Here is a 15123-nt window from a genome sequence, read left to right as displayed (position 1 = left end):
AGATATGGTCTTGAGGTTACATTGATCGGTATGTGAGTGTAAGCCTCTTTGAGATCGAGGGAGCATAGCCAGTCGTTTTGATTTAGAAGGGGATAAAGTATGGCCAAAGAAAGCATCTTGAATTTTTCTTTTACTAGATGAATGTTGAGATCGCGAAGGTCCAGGATGGGTCTGAGATCTCCTGTCTTTTTGGGAACTAGAAAGTAACGGGAGTAGAATCCCTGCCCCTTTTGATCTAGAGGAACTTCCTCTATAGCGTTCAGAAGGAGGAGGGATTGGACCTCCTGAATAAGGAGGGCTGATTGAGGACTGTTCAAAGCAGACTCTTTTGGCAGGCTTTGAGGTGGGAGAGTCTGAAAGTTGAGAGAGTAGCCGTGGCGGATGATGTTGAGGACCCATTGGTCCGAAGTGATTACTTCCCACCGGCTGAAGAACAGAGAAAGTCGACCTCCTATTGGTTGAGGCAGGAGAACAGGAACAGGGATACTGGCTATACTGCGGAGAATGAAGTCAAAAGGGCTGTGACTTCTGCTGAGGAGGTTGTTTCGCAGGTTGCTGCTGTTGCTGCTGTCGGGGAGGCTGACGTTGCTGTTGCCTCTGACGTCGAGGTTGTTGAGCAGTGGTAGGCAATGGACGGGCTGTGAAACGGCGTTGATAAGCCGATTGCTGCCTGTATGGTCTTGGTGGAGGAGGCTTCTTTTTATTCTTGAGCAGGGTATCCCAGCGCGTCTCATGAGCCGAGAGCTTTTGGGTGGTAGAGTCCATGGAATCCCCAAAGAGCTCATCCCCTAGGCATGGGGCGTTGGCTAACCGATCTTGATGGTTAACATCAAGTTCGGATACCCGAAGCCAGGCCAAACGGCGCATAGCCACCGACATAGCTGTCGCTCTGGATGTAAGTTCAAAGGTGTCATATATGGACCTAACCATAAACTTACGAAGTTGGAATAGAGACGACAAGCAGGAGTGAAAAGATGGATGTTTTCTTGAAGGAAGATACTTCTCGAAGGAAGCCATGGTGGTAAGGAGATGCTTTAAATAAAAAGAAAAATGAAAAGCATAATTACTAGCTCTATTTGCTAACATAGCGTTTTGGTAGAGCCTCTTACCGAATTTATCCATGGCCCTTCCTTCTCTGCCAGGAGGGACAGATGCATATACACTGGCTCCTGAAGTCTTTTTAAGGGTGGATTCGACAAATAAGGATTCGTGTGGAAGTTGAGGCTTGTCGAACCCAGGAATGGGAATTACCTTGTATAGAGAATCCAGTTTACGTGGGGCCCCTGGAACAGTTAAAGGAGTCTCTAAATTTTTATAGAAAGTTTCCCTCAAGATGTCATGAAGGGGAAGCTTCAAAAATTCCTTTGGAGGCTGATCAAAATCAAGGGCATCCAAAAAAGCTTTAGACTTTTTGGATTCAGCCTCCAAAGGAATGGACAAAGACTCACACATCTCTTTCAAGAAATTGGAGAAAGAGGAAGTGGTCTGTTTGGAGGATGGGTCAGGGAGAGCCGAATCCTCCTCCTCTGAGGAACATTCTCCTTCAGAAAGAAAGGGTTCCTCTGAGTCCCCCCACAGATCAGGGTCTCTGACATGGGAAGAATGGTCCCGAGACTCAGGTGTCGATGTTTGCATGTGTCGGGTTTTGCGTACCGACTTACCCGACCTCATCGATACCGAGTCAGGCGATGTTATCGGTCGCACCGGTGCCGAAGTCTGTACCGATTGATGGTGAGCTGTCGGCTCCGGTGCAAGGACTGGCATCGATACCGATGAAGTTAGGTGAAGCGGTACCGAGACAGTAGAAGCAGGCAAGACAGGTTCGACAACCGGTACCGACACGGGTTGATGTACAACCGGTACCGATGGCTCGGTGCGGACTGGCACCGGAAGGTTCGGTGTCATTATAGCAGGAAGGAGTCGTTCTAATTGCTCCTTAAGCTGCACATGAAGGATGGCCGTAATGCGGTCATCGAGGGATGGCACCGGTACCGCTTTTTTCTTCTGCGGTACCTGCGGTGCCGCTCTACGCCCCGGAGATGAGGAGCCCGATGTCGAGGGACTCACCTCAATAGGGGCGGAGCGCTTCCGCTGGCGTCTAACCGGCGGCAGGACTGGGCTCACTGCACTCGAGGCCGGAAGACGTTCCAGCGGGGAAGGCTTCTTAGCCGGCTTACCTGACTGTTGGGATGCCGGTGTGGAATCACGCGGCGTCGAAGACGAGGGTGCCGACTGAAGCGGTGCCGAAGCCGGAGTCGAAGGAACGGGGTCGGACATCTCGGCACCGAATAACAAACGCTGTTGAATTAAGCGATTTTTTAAAGTTCTTTTCTTTAAAGTAGCACAGCGGGTGCAAGAAGAGGCCTGATGCTCAGGACCCAAACACTGCAAGCACCAGTTGTGTGGGTCCGTGAGAGATATAGGCCTAGCACACCGCTGGCACTTTTTAAAACCCGGTTGAGGGGGCATGAAAGGGAAAACGGCTTCCGCCAAATCGAAGGCCGAGGCTTCGATGGTGGCAGAAGGCCCCGCCGGGGAAAAAACCGAAATTGAAGAAAAAAAAAAATGTAAGATTGTTTTTTTTTTTTTTTTTTTTTTTTTCAAAATAAAAGAAAGGTGAAAGAAATCAAACGTTTACGCGAGCGGGAAGGCAAGTTAAGGAAAAAATTTCAACAGCCGTTGAAAACGCGTCTTCTTAGCTCCGCGGAAACTAAGAAACTGAGGGACCGCGCGCCTCTGTCGGGCGGGAAGGCACTCGCGCGTGCGCGGTGCGGCCGAGCTAGAACTTTCTAAAAGTTCTTAGAGTGAGATCACTCTAAAATTGTCCGTACCGGGGCTCCGTCGGTGCCGTCACCCATCAGTCAAGAATAGCTGCCTGCTTGTCCTGGGATAACACTTGTCCTCAAGGCCAAAAAGCTGCTGTTTCTAGCTTGGGTCAGACATGACAGCTCAGGAATATTCTTATAATCGAGCCAAAAAGCAATCTTGGAGGTCTCATTTTTAGATTAGCACCAGCATAATTCTTGTGACAGTTTTGGCAGCCATTTTAAAGTGGCTGTGGTGGCAACAGGTGAGAAAGAGTGGGGTTTTTCCTGCCTCTGAAGATGCCACTAGACACATGACAGGAAAGTCATGTCTGTATTTTTAATTCTACCTTTGAAAGCACAAATTCTAAAAGTTGCTGAGGTTCACTAAAGATATAGGAAATATTCAGATAAGATAGCCAACAGACATAAGGAAAGCAAAGCAAAAAATTTATGCCCAGATGAGAGCACAGGGCCAAACATTTTTGACACTGTCTCTGGGTATTTCTTGAAAGGTCAGGAAAAACTCTTATCTTAAAACCCAAGAACTCATAGTCCATATTATGGAAATGCAGTTTTAGAAAAGTATTCCTATCTACTTCTAATGCAAATGCCACCAAAAGTGTCTCCAAAAGTGTAGTCCTTTGGGTTATAAGGTTCAATGAAGATGACTGCAGGAAACCTGTTAAGTTCATCTTCTGGTGACTAGTTCCTCCCTTAATGCTTGGTAAAACAAACCAGGCATTAAGGGCTCTTACTAGGGGAGGTAATGCCTTATCTGGCATTTTAAGCACTTCTTTAAAATATTTTCTGGACATTTCAACAGGAGCAATTAACGGTGACCTTGGAAAATTTAAAAATCTCAAAATATTTCTTCTCAATTGTCATTTGCCTTGAAGTAAAGCTCAGTCTCTGGTAGTGTTCAAGACCCAGTCAAAAGCCCATCTCTTCAAAAGGGCTTGCGACTCCTCTCACCTTGGATTCGGCATCCCCAACCCTATATGTTAGTGGTCTCAAACTCAAACCCTTTGCGGGGCCACATTTTGGACTTGTAGGTACTTGGAGGGCCGCAGAAAAAATAGTTAATGTCTTATTAAAGAAATGACAATTTTGCATGAGGTAAAACTCTTTATAGTTTATAAAACTTTCCTTTAAAGTTAAAAGGAAAGATATATAAACTATAAAGAGTTTTACCTCATGCAAAATTGTCATTTCTTTAATAAGACATTAACTATTTTTTCTGCGGCCCTCCAAGTACTCTATATTTTTCTGCAGCACTCACATTTAAAGTTCAATATCTTTTTTTTCTCAAAACTGGCACATTTCAATCACTAAATTGAAAATAAAATCATTTTCCTACCTTTGTTTGGTAATTTCATCAGTCTCTGGTTGCACTTTATTCTTCTGACTGTGCATCCAATACTTCTTCCCTTCTTTCAGCCTCCTGTATGCTTCCTCTCCTCCAGACCTCATTCCCTCCCCCAACTTTTTCTTTCTTTCTCTATGTCTGTCTTTCTCTGATTCCGTGCCCCATTTTGTGCTTTTTTTTCTGGCTCCCTGTCCCCACCCCACCTTCTTTCTTTTTTCCTTCCTGCCCTCCCCCATGCTGCCGCTGCCACTATGGGGAACAGGCCAAGATCTCCCTGCTTCTCTTCTGCACGGGGCCGACCAACTCTCACTGCCCGACGTCAATTCTAACGTCGGAAAGGACATTCCGGGCAGCCAGGCAGCGATTGGCTAGCCAGAACGTCCTCTCGACGTCAAAATTGACGTCGGGCCGTGAGAGTTGGTCGGCCCCACAGGGAAGAGAAGCAGGGAGATCAAAGAACATGGTGCCGGCCTGATCCCCGATGGCAGCAGTGAGAAGAGAAGGGAAGCAGGTTGGGCACCACTGCTCTAGACGAGCCGCGAGCCGCACTCTAGGGAGAACAGTGGACCGCCCCCTCTTGCTACGCCACTGGAGCAGCAGCGTGTCTGGCCGGCTCGTTCGTTCAAAGCTGCGGGTGGTGGCTCCTTGCGAGATCCGTGCCTGCGTCTGAAGCCTCTCTGAAGTTGTGACATCAGAGAGGCTTCTGATGCAGGAGTGGATAGCGCAAGGAGCCGCCAACCCGCAACTTTGAACGAACGAGCCGGCTGCTGCTCCAAAAGGAAGAGAATGATCGCCTCCAGACCGCGGGCCGCAAATAAAACCTGGAGAGCCACATGCGGCCCATGGGCCGCGTGTTTGAGACCGCTGCTATATGTCATGTCTATCTGTCTAAGTTAGATTGTAAGCTCTTCCGAGCAGGGACCATCTATAAATGTCAAAATGTACAGCACTGAGCATGCCTTGGTAGTAGTAGTACCAAGAATCCCACCATTTACTTGTAACTCAGATACCTTAGACTCCAAAGTGGCTACTCTGCAGCTTATTAATCCAGTGCATGAGCCTGAGCTTTCAATGTTCCAGTAACTAAGTTTTAAATCTGAAGAAAACTTGTCACCTTGCTCAAAGAAGACATAAAGGTTTCTATGGCTTCCTATAGTGTAGCTGTCATCAGCCAAACCAGTGAAATCACCATGCCCCACAGTGCCCTCAGTATTCACAGCCAAAGTAGAAACCACAGACAGCAGTAAAAAAGTCTATAAGACTTTCAAAGTAGCACACTCTGTCCCAAACATTAAATATAATAATCCCAAATGACATGTGAAGGGGGGATCCTCAGTGTGAAGGCTAAAGCGAAAAGAGAAAATTATCCAGCGCTCACAAATTCTGGTGAAGGTAATATAACCTACACCTGCACACCATCATCGGATCCTTCCCATGTACTCAAATCAAACAATTTAGTGAAAAAACCAATAAGTGATAATAATAAATCACACTTTCCTAGTGCTAAAACAGGAAAGAAGAACAGAGTGAAGTACTATGAAAATCCCCCAGCCGACTCCCAGATAGAAAATAAGGGCTGACTTAGCTTGCAGACTTAGTTCAAAGTTGAAAAAACGGCAGGGCACAAGAGCCCACTGCCTGTGAGGTTCAGGTTCTACCAGCCTGGTTTTGGTGACTCTGGGTCCCTTCCTCAGGAACCTGAAAAGTCAAATGGAGAACAGTCATTCAGCCAAGAGCGGCAACAGGAGCAAACAAGATGGCGTAGAGAGGGAGTCTCTACCAGCTTGAAAACAAAGGACTGACCAAGCTTATAGGGCAGGGCTCACAAGTCTTTGTTCTCTGCCTCTACTTTCTAGCTGAGGGGCAAAACCCATACGTTCTGGACTGCTCTGATAGGGAAAGAAAATTAGCAGGTAAGACCAAATGATTTCTTTTAACTAGAGCCTTTTCTGTTTTTTGGGTGTTTGAAAGGAATTTATATTATGTAGTGGAAAGTACTTTTTTGTCACTCTTCATACATACAAGTGTTGGTTCAGCCAGGATTAAATGTTGGTCATCCCTATTTGTAATTGCAGGAAGAGATGCTAAGTAAGAAGAGACAGCAGCTCCAGGAAGAAGAGGAAGAAATTGCAAAGTCCAGAGAAGTAAGTGTCACTTATTTTGGGAGATATGAGCTCATCACCAGGTATAGTGCTCCACATCCTAGAAATGTTTCCTGCCTTTCAAAAACTATTTCCCTCTTGCCTAGTGCTTAAGCAGAAGAGGGTCTTACCTTCCTTTGCTTCTGTATTCAACTACTGCTACTGAATGGTGGAAGACATTAATGGTTAACTAAATGAGCATACTCTCTGAATAGAACAAGCAGTTGTATAGCTGCTGACATTTTATTTCCTGTGCTGATCTACATGCGTTCAGTAATAAATATACCATATGAGGTTATCAATATGGGACAAGTTCTTATTTTTGTTAATAATTTAACAGCATTCAAAGGTAGTATAACAATGTACATATCATTTAAACCATATGGCATTAGAAATAGAACCAGCAAGGATAGTATAATTCCACTTTAAATGTAAACAATACAAAACAGTCCTAAAAGCATAACAAAAGACTGCTGCATGGCAATTATGAGATCTCCCCAGGCATATGACTGTGCTAATGATGATGCTGTTAAAAGGGACCTCAAATACTATAACTCCATTTATGGGAGAATTACTGATGATATATTAAAAAAAAAAACACAAAAAAAACCCAAACTACAACTTATTCAGAACATGGCTGCTAGATTGAGTTTTAGAAAAAGTTCAACTACTTATTGCCACTCTTGCTGAACTTCATTGGCATTTGTTACAGGCACGTTTTATCTTTAAAATGTTAAACAGAATGGCTCCAGGAGAATTTCCTTATTTAGAGAGCTTCTCCAATGGTGTTAAAGCAGCTAGGTTGAAGCATATAAAGGCTTGGACTGACGAAGACTTTAGCAGCCAGTAGTATGAAATGCCTGGCTGTACTCTGAAGGTCTATCCCAAAATCTCTTACGTATGTGGCTGCTACATGCTAAGCGGTGAACATATAGCTCTATATAAAGTGTGATAAAGTTTCAATTTTATTAATTAGTACTTTTTACATTTGGATTCATCAGCGGAGCAGCACCTACATTCCAAGGTCTGCAGAAGAGCACTTCTTTTCTACCTAAAAGCAACTGTGGACTTGCATCGTACCAATCAACTTTTCATTACCTACAACTCAGCCAATCCTTGTTTTCTGGTCTCTAAAAGAACCATCTGTATGTAGATATCCCATTGTATTGAACACTGCTACACTAAAGCGAGCCAAACATATCCTGGTAGAATAGGAGCACACAGTTTATGTGCAGCAGCCTCTACAGTAGCAAACTTCCATTCTGTTCTAGTTCAGGACGTCTGCAAATCAGCAACCTGGTCTTCAATACACATGTTTGGACCAGAGTTCAGCACAAGACATTCATTTTGGACAGCCAATCCTACAAAACCTATTTGCTCCATAACTTTTACTACCACTCTTATACAGCTTCTAGCTAAGTACTCACCAACAAGTGTTCTGCATCTCCCCTGCTTGTCTCTGGAGAAAGCGAAGTTGCTTACCTGTAATGTGGGTTCTCTGTAGACAGCAGGGGTATGTAGCCACACTTACCCATATGCAGCCACACTTACCCTCCCTCCGTCTCCACTTACATATATAGCTATATCTATACTTCCAGCTAGAGACAAACTGAGATGATGAGGGGAGGAGCCATGAAAGGCAGCAGTCCCTGCTTATGCCCAGTAAGCCAAAGGCTTACTTTAGTTGGGGGAGAGCACCAGCACACAAGATCAGTCTGAGGACTTCACCAGCAAATGTGGCTACATTCTCCTGCTGTCTATGGAGAACTCATATTACAGGTAAGCAAATTCGCTTCCTGATCAGTGCACCATGTGATCTCCCTTCATTTTTTTTTTAGAGGTTGAGGATAAAGGTCTGCATGGGAATGGGGATTTCGGAAATCCCCCCGTAACCCACGGGACTCCCAAGGGGACCCCCCTCTAGCCAACGGGACTCCCACAGGGATGGAAGGCTTTGGAAGCAGGGTTCGTCCACATAATATAATGGACAGTCAGCCTTAGTAAAAGAGGGGGTTTATAAGTTAATTACCTGAACAGAAAACAAAAAAAGGGTTCCATCAAAGAGATTCCACAAGGAAAACAGCAGAAGAAACTGTGGAATTGATGATCCTGTCAGAAGTAATTGCTGCTTTTTATGGGGACGGGTGGGGATGGAGGTAATTCCTTGCGGGGATGGGTGGGGATGGAGAGGATCCTGAAGGGGACGGGTGGGGATGGAAAGGATCCTGGCGGGGACGGGTGGGGATGGAGAGGATCCTGATGGGGACGGGCGGGGATGGGTGGGATTTCTGTCCCCGCGCAACTCTCTAGTTGAGGAGGTAATTTACAATCTTAGAGATAAAAAGGAATAAAAAATAAAATAACAAATATAGATTGAATTAAAATGCAAAGTATAGTACATGTGTACTTGATTAATTTTTTTAAGGTAATATAACTGGAAAATAGTTATTTATTTCAAACAGATATATGGTTTTCAAGATTTAGGGGTTGATATGCAAAAGGATTTAACTGGGCAGGAGAGGCTTCTACCTAACAAAATCCCACTGAGCTGGCCATGCACAGATATTCAGTGACACTTAACTGATTAGCACCGTTGAATATCCCCTCTGACTGGCTATTCCTTAACTGGCTAGGTTAGGAGCAGTCCGGGTACAGACTGTGGGTAAAGCCAGCACTTACCTGGTTAGTGGTAATATTAAGCCCACTATCTGGTTAAATACTACTACTTAATATTTCTATAGCACTACCTAAGCTTTCCCCCTCTACCAAATCCCATCCGCTTTTCCCTTCCCCTTTCGACGTATATTGCTGTAATTCTCTCTTATTCACATGGTAAATATCTTCCTGTAAACAGCGTTGATCTCTTGTATCTTTCACATTGTAATATCCTGTATCTTGTAAATATCTTCCTGTATCTTATTCACATTGTAATATTCTGTATCTTATTCACATTGTAAATATCTTTCTGTAAACAGCTTTGATCTCTTGTATCTTGCTCTAAACCCTTCGTTCTGTAACTTGACCCAAAACATCTCGCCTCGTATTGCTAACTCCTGTATTCTCATTGCCTGTATCTTCTTGCAAGCCACCCCAACCAGTTGTATTCTCATTACCGTATCTTCTTGCAAACTGCCCCATTCAGATGTACCATGTTCCCAAGCCTATGTATCTTAGATATCTTGTTCCAAAGCTTATGTATCCTAGATTTCTGGTTCCAAAGCTTGTATCCTATATCCTGTTCCAAACATATGTATCTTGTTGTAAATATATGTCTTCTACTGTATACACTGCATTCTCTCTCGGCACGACTCTCATTGTATATAAGAAATAAAATTATTATTATTATTAGTAGTAGTAGTAGACATATGCAGTGCTATACACTAAGTGAGCAAATAAAGTTAGAACAGCTGCAAGGCTGTCCTGAGTTTATTCTCCAAGTTAACTGGGCCAGTATCTGTTCAACGTCTGCATTACTGCACTTACCCAGATATTCAGTGCCAGAGGCTAATCAAGCCACTTATAAGCCACTTACTACCACAGCCAGAATATTGACCCCTCTGTATTTAAGCATTAATATAAAGAAATTGAATAGGTCAGTTAACCTCTTCTCATCCCACACTCCACTTATAATAAATTATTGATTGCTTACTGATCTCACATTGAGAAACCAATTTCCAGTACTGGAATTGAGAAACCAATTTCCAGTACTGGAATTGTCCAAATATTATTCAGATACTTTGATAGAAGATATTGCTAGAAATTTGGCATCAGACTGAGGTATTCTCTAGCATTTCCCAAAAAGAATACCTCAAAATGCTGCTAGAAAAGATTTAAGATGTTGGAATATCCTTACTCTGTGCCATTGAGATCAGAATTCTGTAACCGCTAAGGGTTGTAATGCATACCAATCGGACAGCCCAATTGCATGCAGTAAAAGCTGAAACTGCCATGTTTGATGTAGTGAGTGTCTGAGATGCTTTTCTGGCCTTTCTTTGACATCTGCTTTGGATTCAATTTCAGGAAGCCATAGCTGCACAGCTCAAAAGGCAGGAGGAGCTCGAGGAGTCAAAAAAAGAACATCGGCATATTCTAGACTCCATCAGGCAATCTCACAGGACTTTAGAAGAGCTGCAAGAACAGAAAGCAGATCTGGAAGCCAAGGTGGAGATGCTGCAGCGGCGAAGCCAGCGGTTACAGAAACACATTAGGTATGACTCACAGCAACCTCTCTTGTTGGGAGTAAAATATATTTTTTGCCAAATATTTAAAGTGTTTTAAGTGGGCAGGAGGTGATCCTGCCCACTTAAATTGCCTGGGGCTACCTATCCCCCCCTGATTTTTAGTGGCACCTAACCAGGCAGTGCTGCTGAATATTAGTACAGAATGGCCATATTAAAAATGGACAGGTCAGGGATGGGTTTAGGGAGGAGTTGGCAGTTATACAAAAAAGCAGTCCTAATTTTGGTCACTTAGCTATTCTGGTGCTGACACCAAATATTGGCTGACACTTGCATAACTTTCCAATTGCTCCTTTGGTGTTATGAGCCCTCTCCTGGCCCTCTGAAGCAGCCCTCTACCACCCTGCCCTGAAATTTTGTGCCCCCTGGAATATTGCACCTCCTGAAATGTCTCCCTATCCCCCCTGCCTTGATAGGCCTCACCATACCTACTGAAGATCCCTGGTGGTCCAGAGGGGGTGATGGTGACAGGAGTTAACCCCACTCGCTCCTGCCTTTACTAGCCATATTCTCAAAATGGCTGCTGTGATGGCTCATGGCAGCCTCACAGTTCTGTGGTAATAAAAGCTCGACAACGTAAGACTAAGAGTTTGTATCCTTGCTTTATGCCATCAAAGACCTGTTAGTCAGGTTTGTGATTCTGGTGTATTCCTCATAAAACAGAATAAACACATCTTTTGACCCTTTCCTGAGAGAAAAGGAGCCCTAAGGCATCATCAAGATTGTCTGGAATGCCTGCCCCCCCTCCCTGGATATATGATGTCTCTGGGAAGTTCCTTTCGACATGGTAAAACCATGCCCTTCTACTAAACAGGCTATTTGAACTAGGAATCTCTGGTCATGTCTTACAGTGGTTTCAAGGGTTCCTCGCAAATGGAAGATATAGAGTTCTGAAAGATGGAATATACTTTGACTACTGAACCACACTATATGGAGTACCACAAGGATTCTCTATCTCACCCTTACTGTAAAACATCTTCATGACAACCCTCAACTCAATTAAACTAGATCCCGTGGAATGGATGTTCTCATATGCAAATGACATCTTTCCAGTAACTCCAGTAGATCTGAACCCATCCAACCAACCTCAACCCCAAATTATCCCAAGCCATAAATAAAGTATAAGAATGGGAAACAAAACAACATCTTAAACTAAATGCTAAAAAAACCCCCCAAACTATTATGGTTTGGGCTAAAGGCACATCATGTCTTACCTTTGTCACACTGACAAACAGAATCAACCTTAATATTGAGAAATCTACCAGGGAGTCACCCTAGATAACTTACTGATATTCAAAACCATATCAACAACATAGTCCTTAAATTGTATGCTGCTGTTAAAATAGTGAGAATGATAAGACCTTATTTCTTCCGCCAGCACTACAGGATACTCGTCCAGTCAATAATTCTGTCAATACTAGACTACAGCAATGCACTACTTTCAGGACTATCAAAGAAGCAAATGTTTTGGGTTTTTTTTTTTTGTTTTAAAATTCTTTATTCATTTTTGTATGTTACAACAAGTGTATCAAATAAATTCATATAAATCTTAAAGATACACACTTGATTAACTCACATATTAGCATCAAATTTAACATTTCATTAGAAAATTAGTATTCTATAATGTTAAAATATTATGTAAGAAATCTAAATTTATATCATTCATATTGAATATAATAATCCCCCATCCCTCCCTCCCTCCCAATTCAATAATACATAAAATCATCTTTATTGTGAATTCATTCAAATATTGATATATTATGTGATAATCAGAAATAAAATCCCACCCCTTTCCCCTCTAATCAAATATCTTATCATGGGAAAAGTTAATCATTCATTACAAAAATCTGTTAACGGTCCCCAGACTTTCTGAAATTTACTCGCATAACCTTTTTGCGTTGCAATGGTGAGTTCCATTTTGTATATATGACATACAGAATTCCACCAGAAAAGAAGCAAATGAAAAAATCTCCAACTAATACAGAACACAGCAGCAAGACTCATATTCTGTAAATTGAGATTTGATCAAGTCACACCACTATTGATTGAACTACATTGGCTCCGTGTTGACAAATGAATCGAATTCAAAACATGCTACCTGGCATTCAAGATCCTACATGGGGAGTCTTTCGAAAGCTTCCCCAGATATACAGAACTACTGGGAAGACCGACTGCACAACGTCATAACAACCACTTGCTATCCTTTCCATGCCTGAAAGGAACAATATATAAGAAACGGCATAGCAACTCCTTTAACTACCAAGTTGCGAAAATGTGGAACACACTAACTGCAGAGATCTGCACCAGAGATTGACACGGGGACATATTTGTCCCCGTCCCCGCAGGAACTCAATTTCCACGTCCCGTCTCAAACATTTCAGAAAGGGATTGAAGACTTTACTGTATGAGTGTTTTTTGGGCTTTATCTCTAGGAATGTTTAGATTCTTCAGTTTTGTTTTTTTAAAAATCTTTATTCTTTTTTATTTCTTTCAACAAGTGTACAGTATTATTACAATTAATTTACATAACACACTTGGCATTCTTAAACAATATTATTATACATGTTTTTATTTCCCCCCCACCTCCCACCCTTTTCCATATCAATAAAATATTCCTTCCAAATTTATATATAATTATACATCCCTTTTTGATAATACAATTAATCTGACATGAAATCTGTCCCTCCCCCCATCCTTCTTCCTCAAACACTTTAAACATTTTATTATACCCAGTAATGCACAACAATAAATATCCCATCCTATTACATATATCTCCTTATTTTTCATAACAACATATTTCCAATATTTTTCCCTCCCTATCCCTCCCATCCCATCCCATTTCTATATATTATCCCCTAAGGAAAAAGAATAAACTTTACTCGTTATAATATTCAATTAAGTGCCTCCACACCTCTTGAAATCTTTTAAAATACCCCCTCTGTATCGCAAGAAATCTTTCCATCTTATACATATGACAAACTGAGTTCCACCAAAAATTACAATTCAATCTAGAACAGTCTTTCCAATTAGTTGTTATCTGTTGAATTTCCACTCCCGTAAGAATCAACAATAATTTATTGTTTGCTGCAGATATTTGGCATTTGGCCCTCATACACATTCCAAAAATCACTGTGTCATAGGATAAAGCCACATGACTCTCCATCAACATAATAACTTGATCCCATATTGATCCCAAAATGCCTGAATACATGGACAATAAAATAAAAGATGGTCTAGAGTTCCAACTTCAATTTTACAATGCCAGCATCTATTAGACTTAGAGCAATCTAATTTTTGTAATCTAGTAGGGGTCCAGAATGCTCTATGCAACAAAAAGAACCATGTTTGCCTAATAGATGCTGACATCGTACCTTTAATTCTCCAAGACCAAATACGTGGCCATTGAGATGCATTAATCTGATGCTTAATCTCAATGCTCCAAATATCTCTTAATCCATTTTTAGGCTTCTTATTCAAATAATTAGATATAATTTTATACCACTTTGCGGCCTGGTGACCCAGAAAATCTGCCTGGAAACATAAGAATTCTAAGCTGTAATGATCATTTAAAGATTTCCATTCAGGGAACCCCACCTGAATAGCCTGCTTCAATTGCAACCACTTATAATTTTGTTTTTTATTCAGACCATATTTATGTTGCAATTGTGAAAATTCAAGCATCTTACCATTATCAATTACTTCCGTTAATGATCTTATACCTGCTTTAATCCAATCTTTCCAGACAACCTTAAACCCGCCTATTTGTATCTTGGAGTTTACCCAAATAGTCTGTTGTTTCGATTTTAAAATAGAATCAGTAGTTAATTTGTCTACAAACCTTAATGTTTTCCAAGTATCCATTAATACTCTATTGCCCTTACGTATTCTAGGCACTTTTATACCAAGCAAAAGATCAAGCCTAAGTGGAAAGATAAGTGATCTCTCCACCCTTAACCACTCTGGTAATTGTTCCAAAAGCTCTGGGAGGACCCAATACATACCTTGGTGCATGATATAGGCCTGATGATACCTATAAAAATTGGGAAAATTTATCCCACCTTCCTCAATTGGTCTTTGCAAAGACACTAAAGCCACTCTTGCAATTTTACCCAGCCAAATAAATTTAACCAGAATACTATTTAATTTTTTATAGAAAGACCCCTGAAAAAACACTGGTATCATTCCCAATTGATAGCAAACCACAGGCAAAATCATCATTTTAACAGTTTGTACTCTTCCCCACCAGGACAAATGTAAAGGATTCCATTGCTCACAAAACTCTGTAACTTTTTGTAATAAAAAATTTTCATTTATTCTCATTGTCTCTTCAAGTGTTTTATTCAGCCAAATACCTAAGTACTTTATTCCATCCTTTTTCCATATAAAAGGGAAAGAATCAAGTATACCTTTTGTACAATGCACATTTAAAGGTAAAATCTCTGATTTAGTCCAATTTATTTTGTATCCTAAGAATTTTCCAAATGTATCTATGACCTTCAGTAGACATGGGATTGTTGTTTCCGGATTCCTCAAATGAAGCAAGATGTCATCTGCATAAGCAGATACTTTAT

General features: G+C 41.8%; 1 protein-coding gene across 5 annotated transcripts in view; it reads left to right on the top strand.

The window, feature by feature from the left end:
• The window catches only part of CEP164 (centrosomal protein 164), a 161404-nt gene that overhangs the window by 108659 nt on the left and 37622 nt on the right, over positions 1–15123 (top strand). For all 5 annotated transcript variants that reach the window (XM_033917306.1, XM_033917309.1, XM_033917308.1 and 2 more), the window contains 2 exons: positions 6249–6317; positions 10335–10522. In XM_033917306.1, the coding sequence (XP_033773197.1) occupies positions 6249–6317; positions 10335–10522 (257 nt within the window). The remainder of the gene's footprint in view (positions 1–6248; positions 6318–10334; positions 10523–15123) is intronic.

The sequence above is a fragment of the Geotrypetes seraphini genome, chromosome 13 (genome assembly GCF_902459505.1).
Source record: "Geotrypetes seraphini chromosome 13, aGeoSer1.1, whole genome shotgun sequence".
Classification (NCBI taxonomy): Eukaryota; Metazoa; Chordata; class Amphibia; order Gymnophiona; family Dermophiidae; genus Geotrypetes; species Geotrypetes seraphini.
Note: the sequence above shows the minus strand (reverse complement) of the source record. Positions and strands in the feature narration are given on the sequence as shown.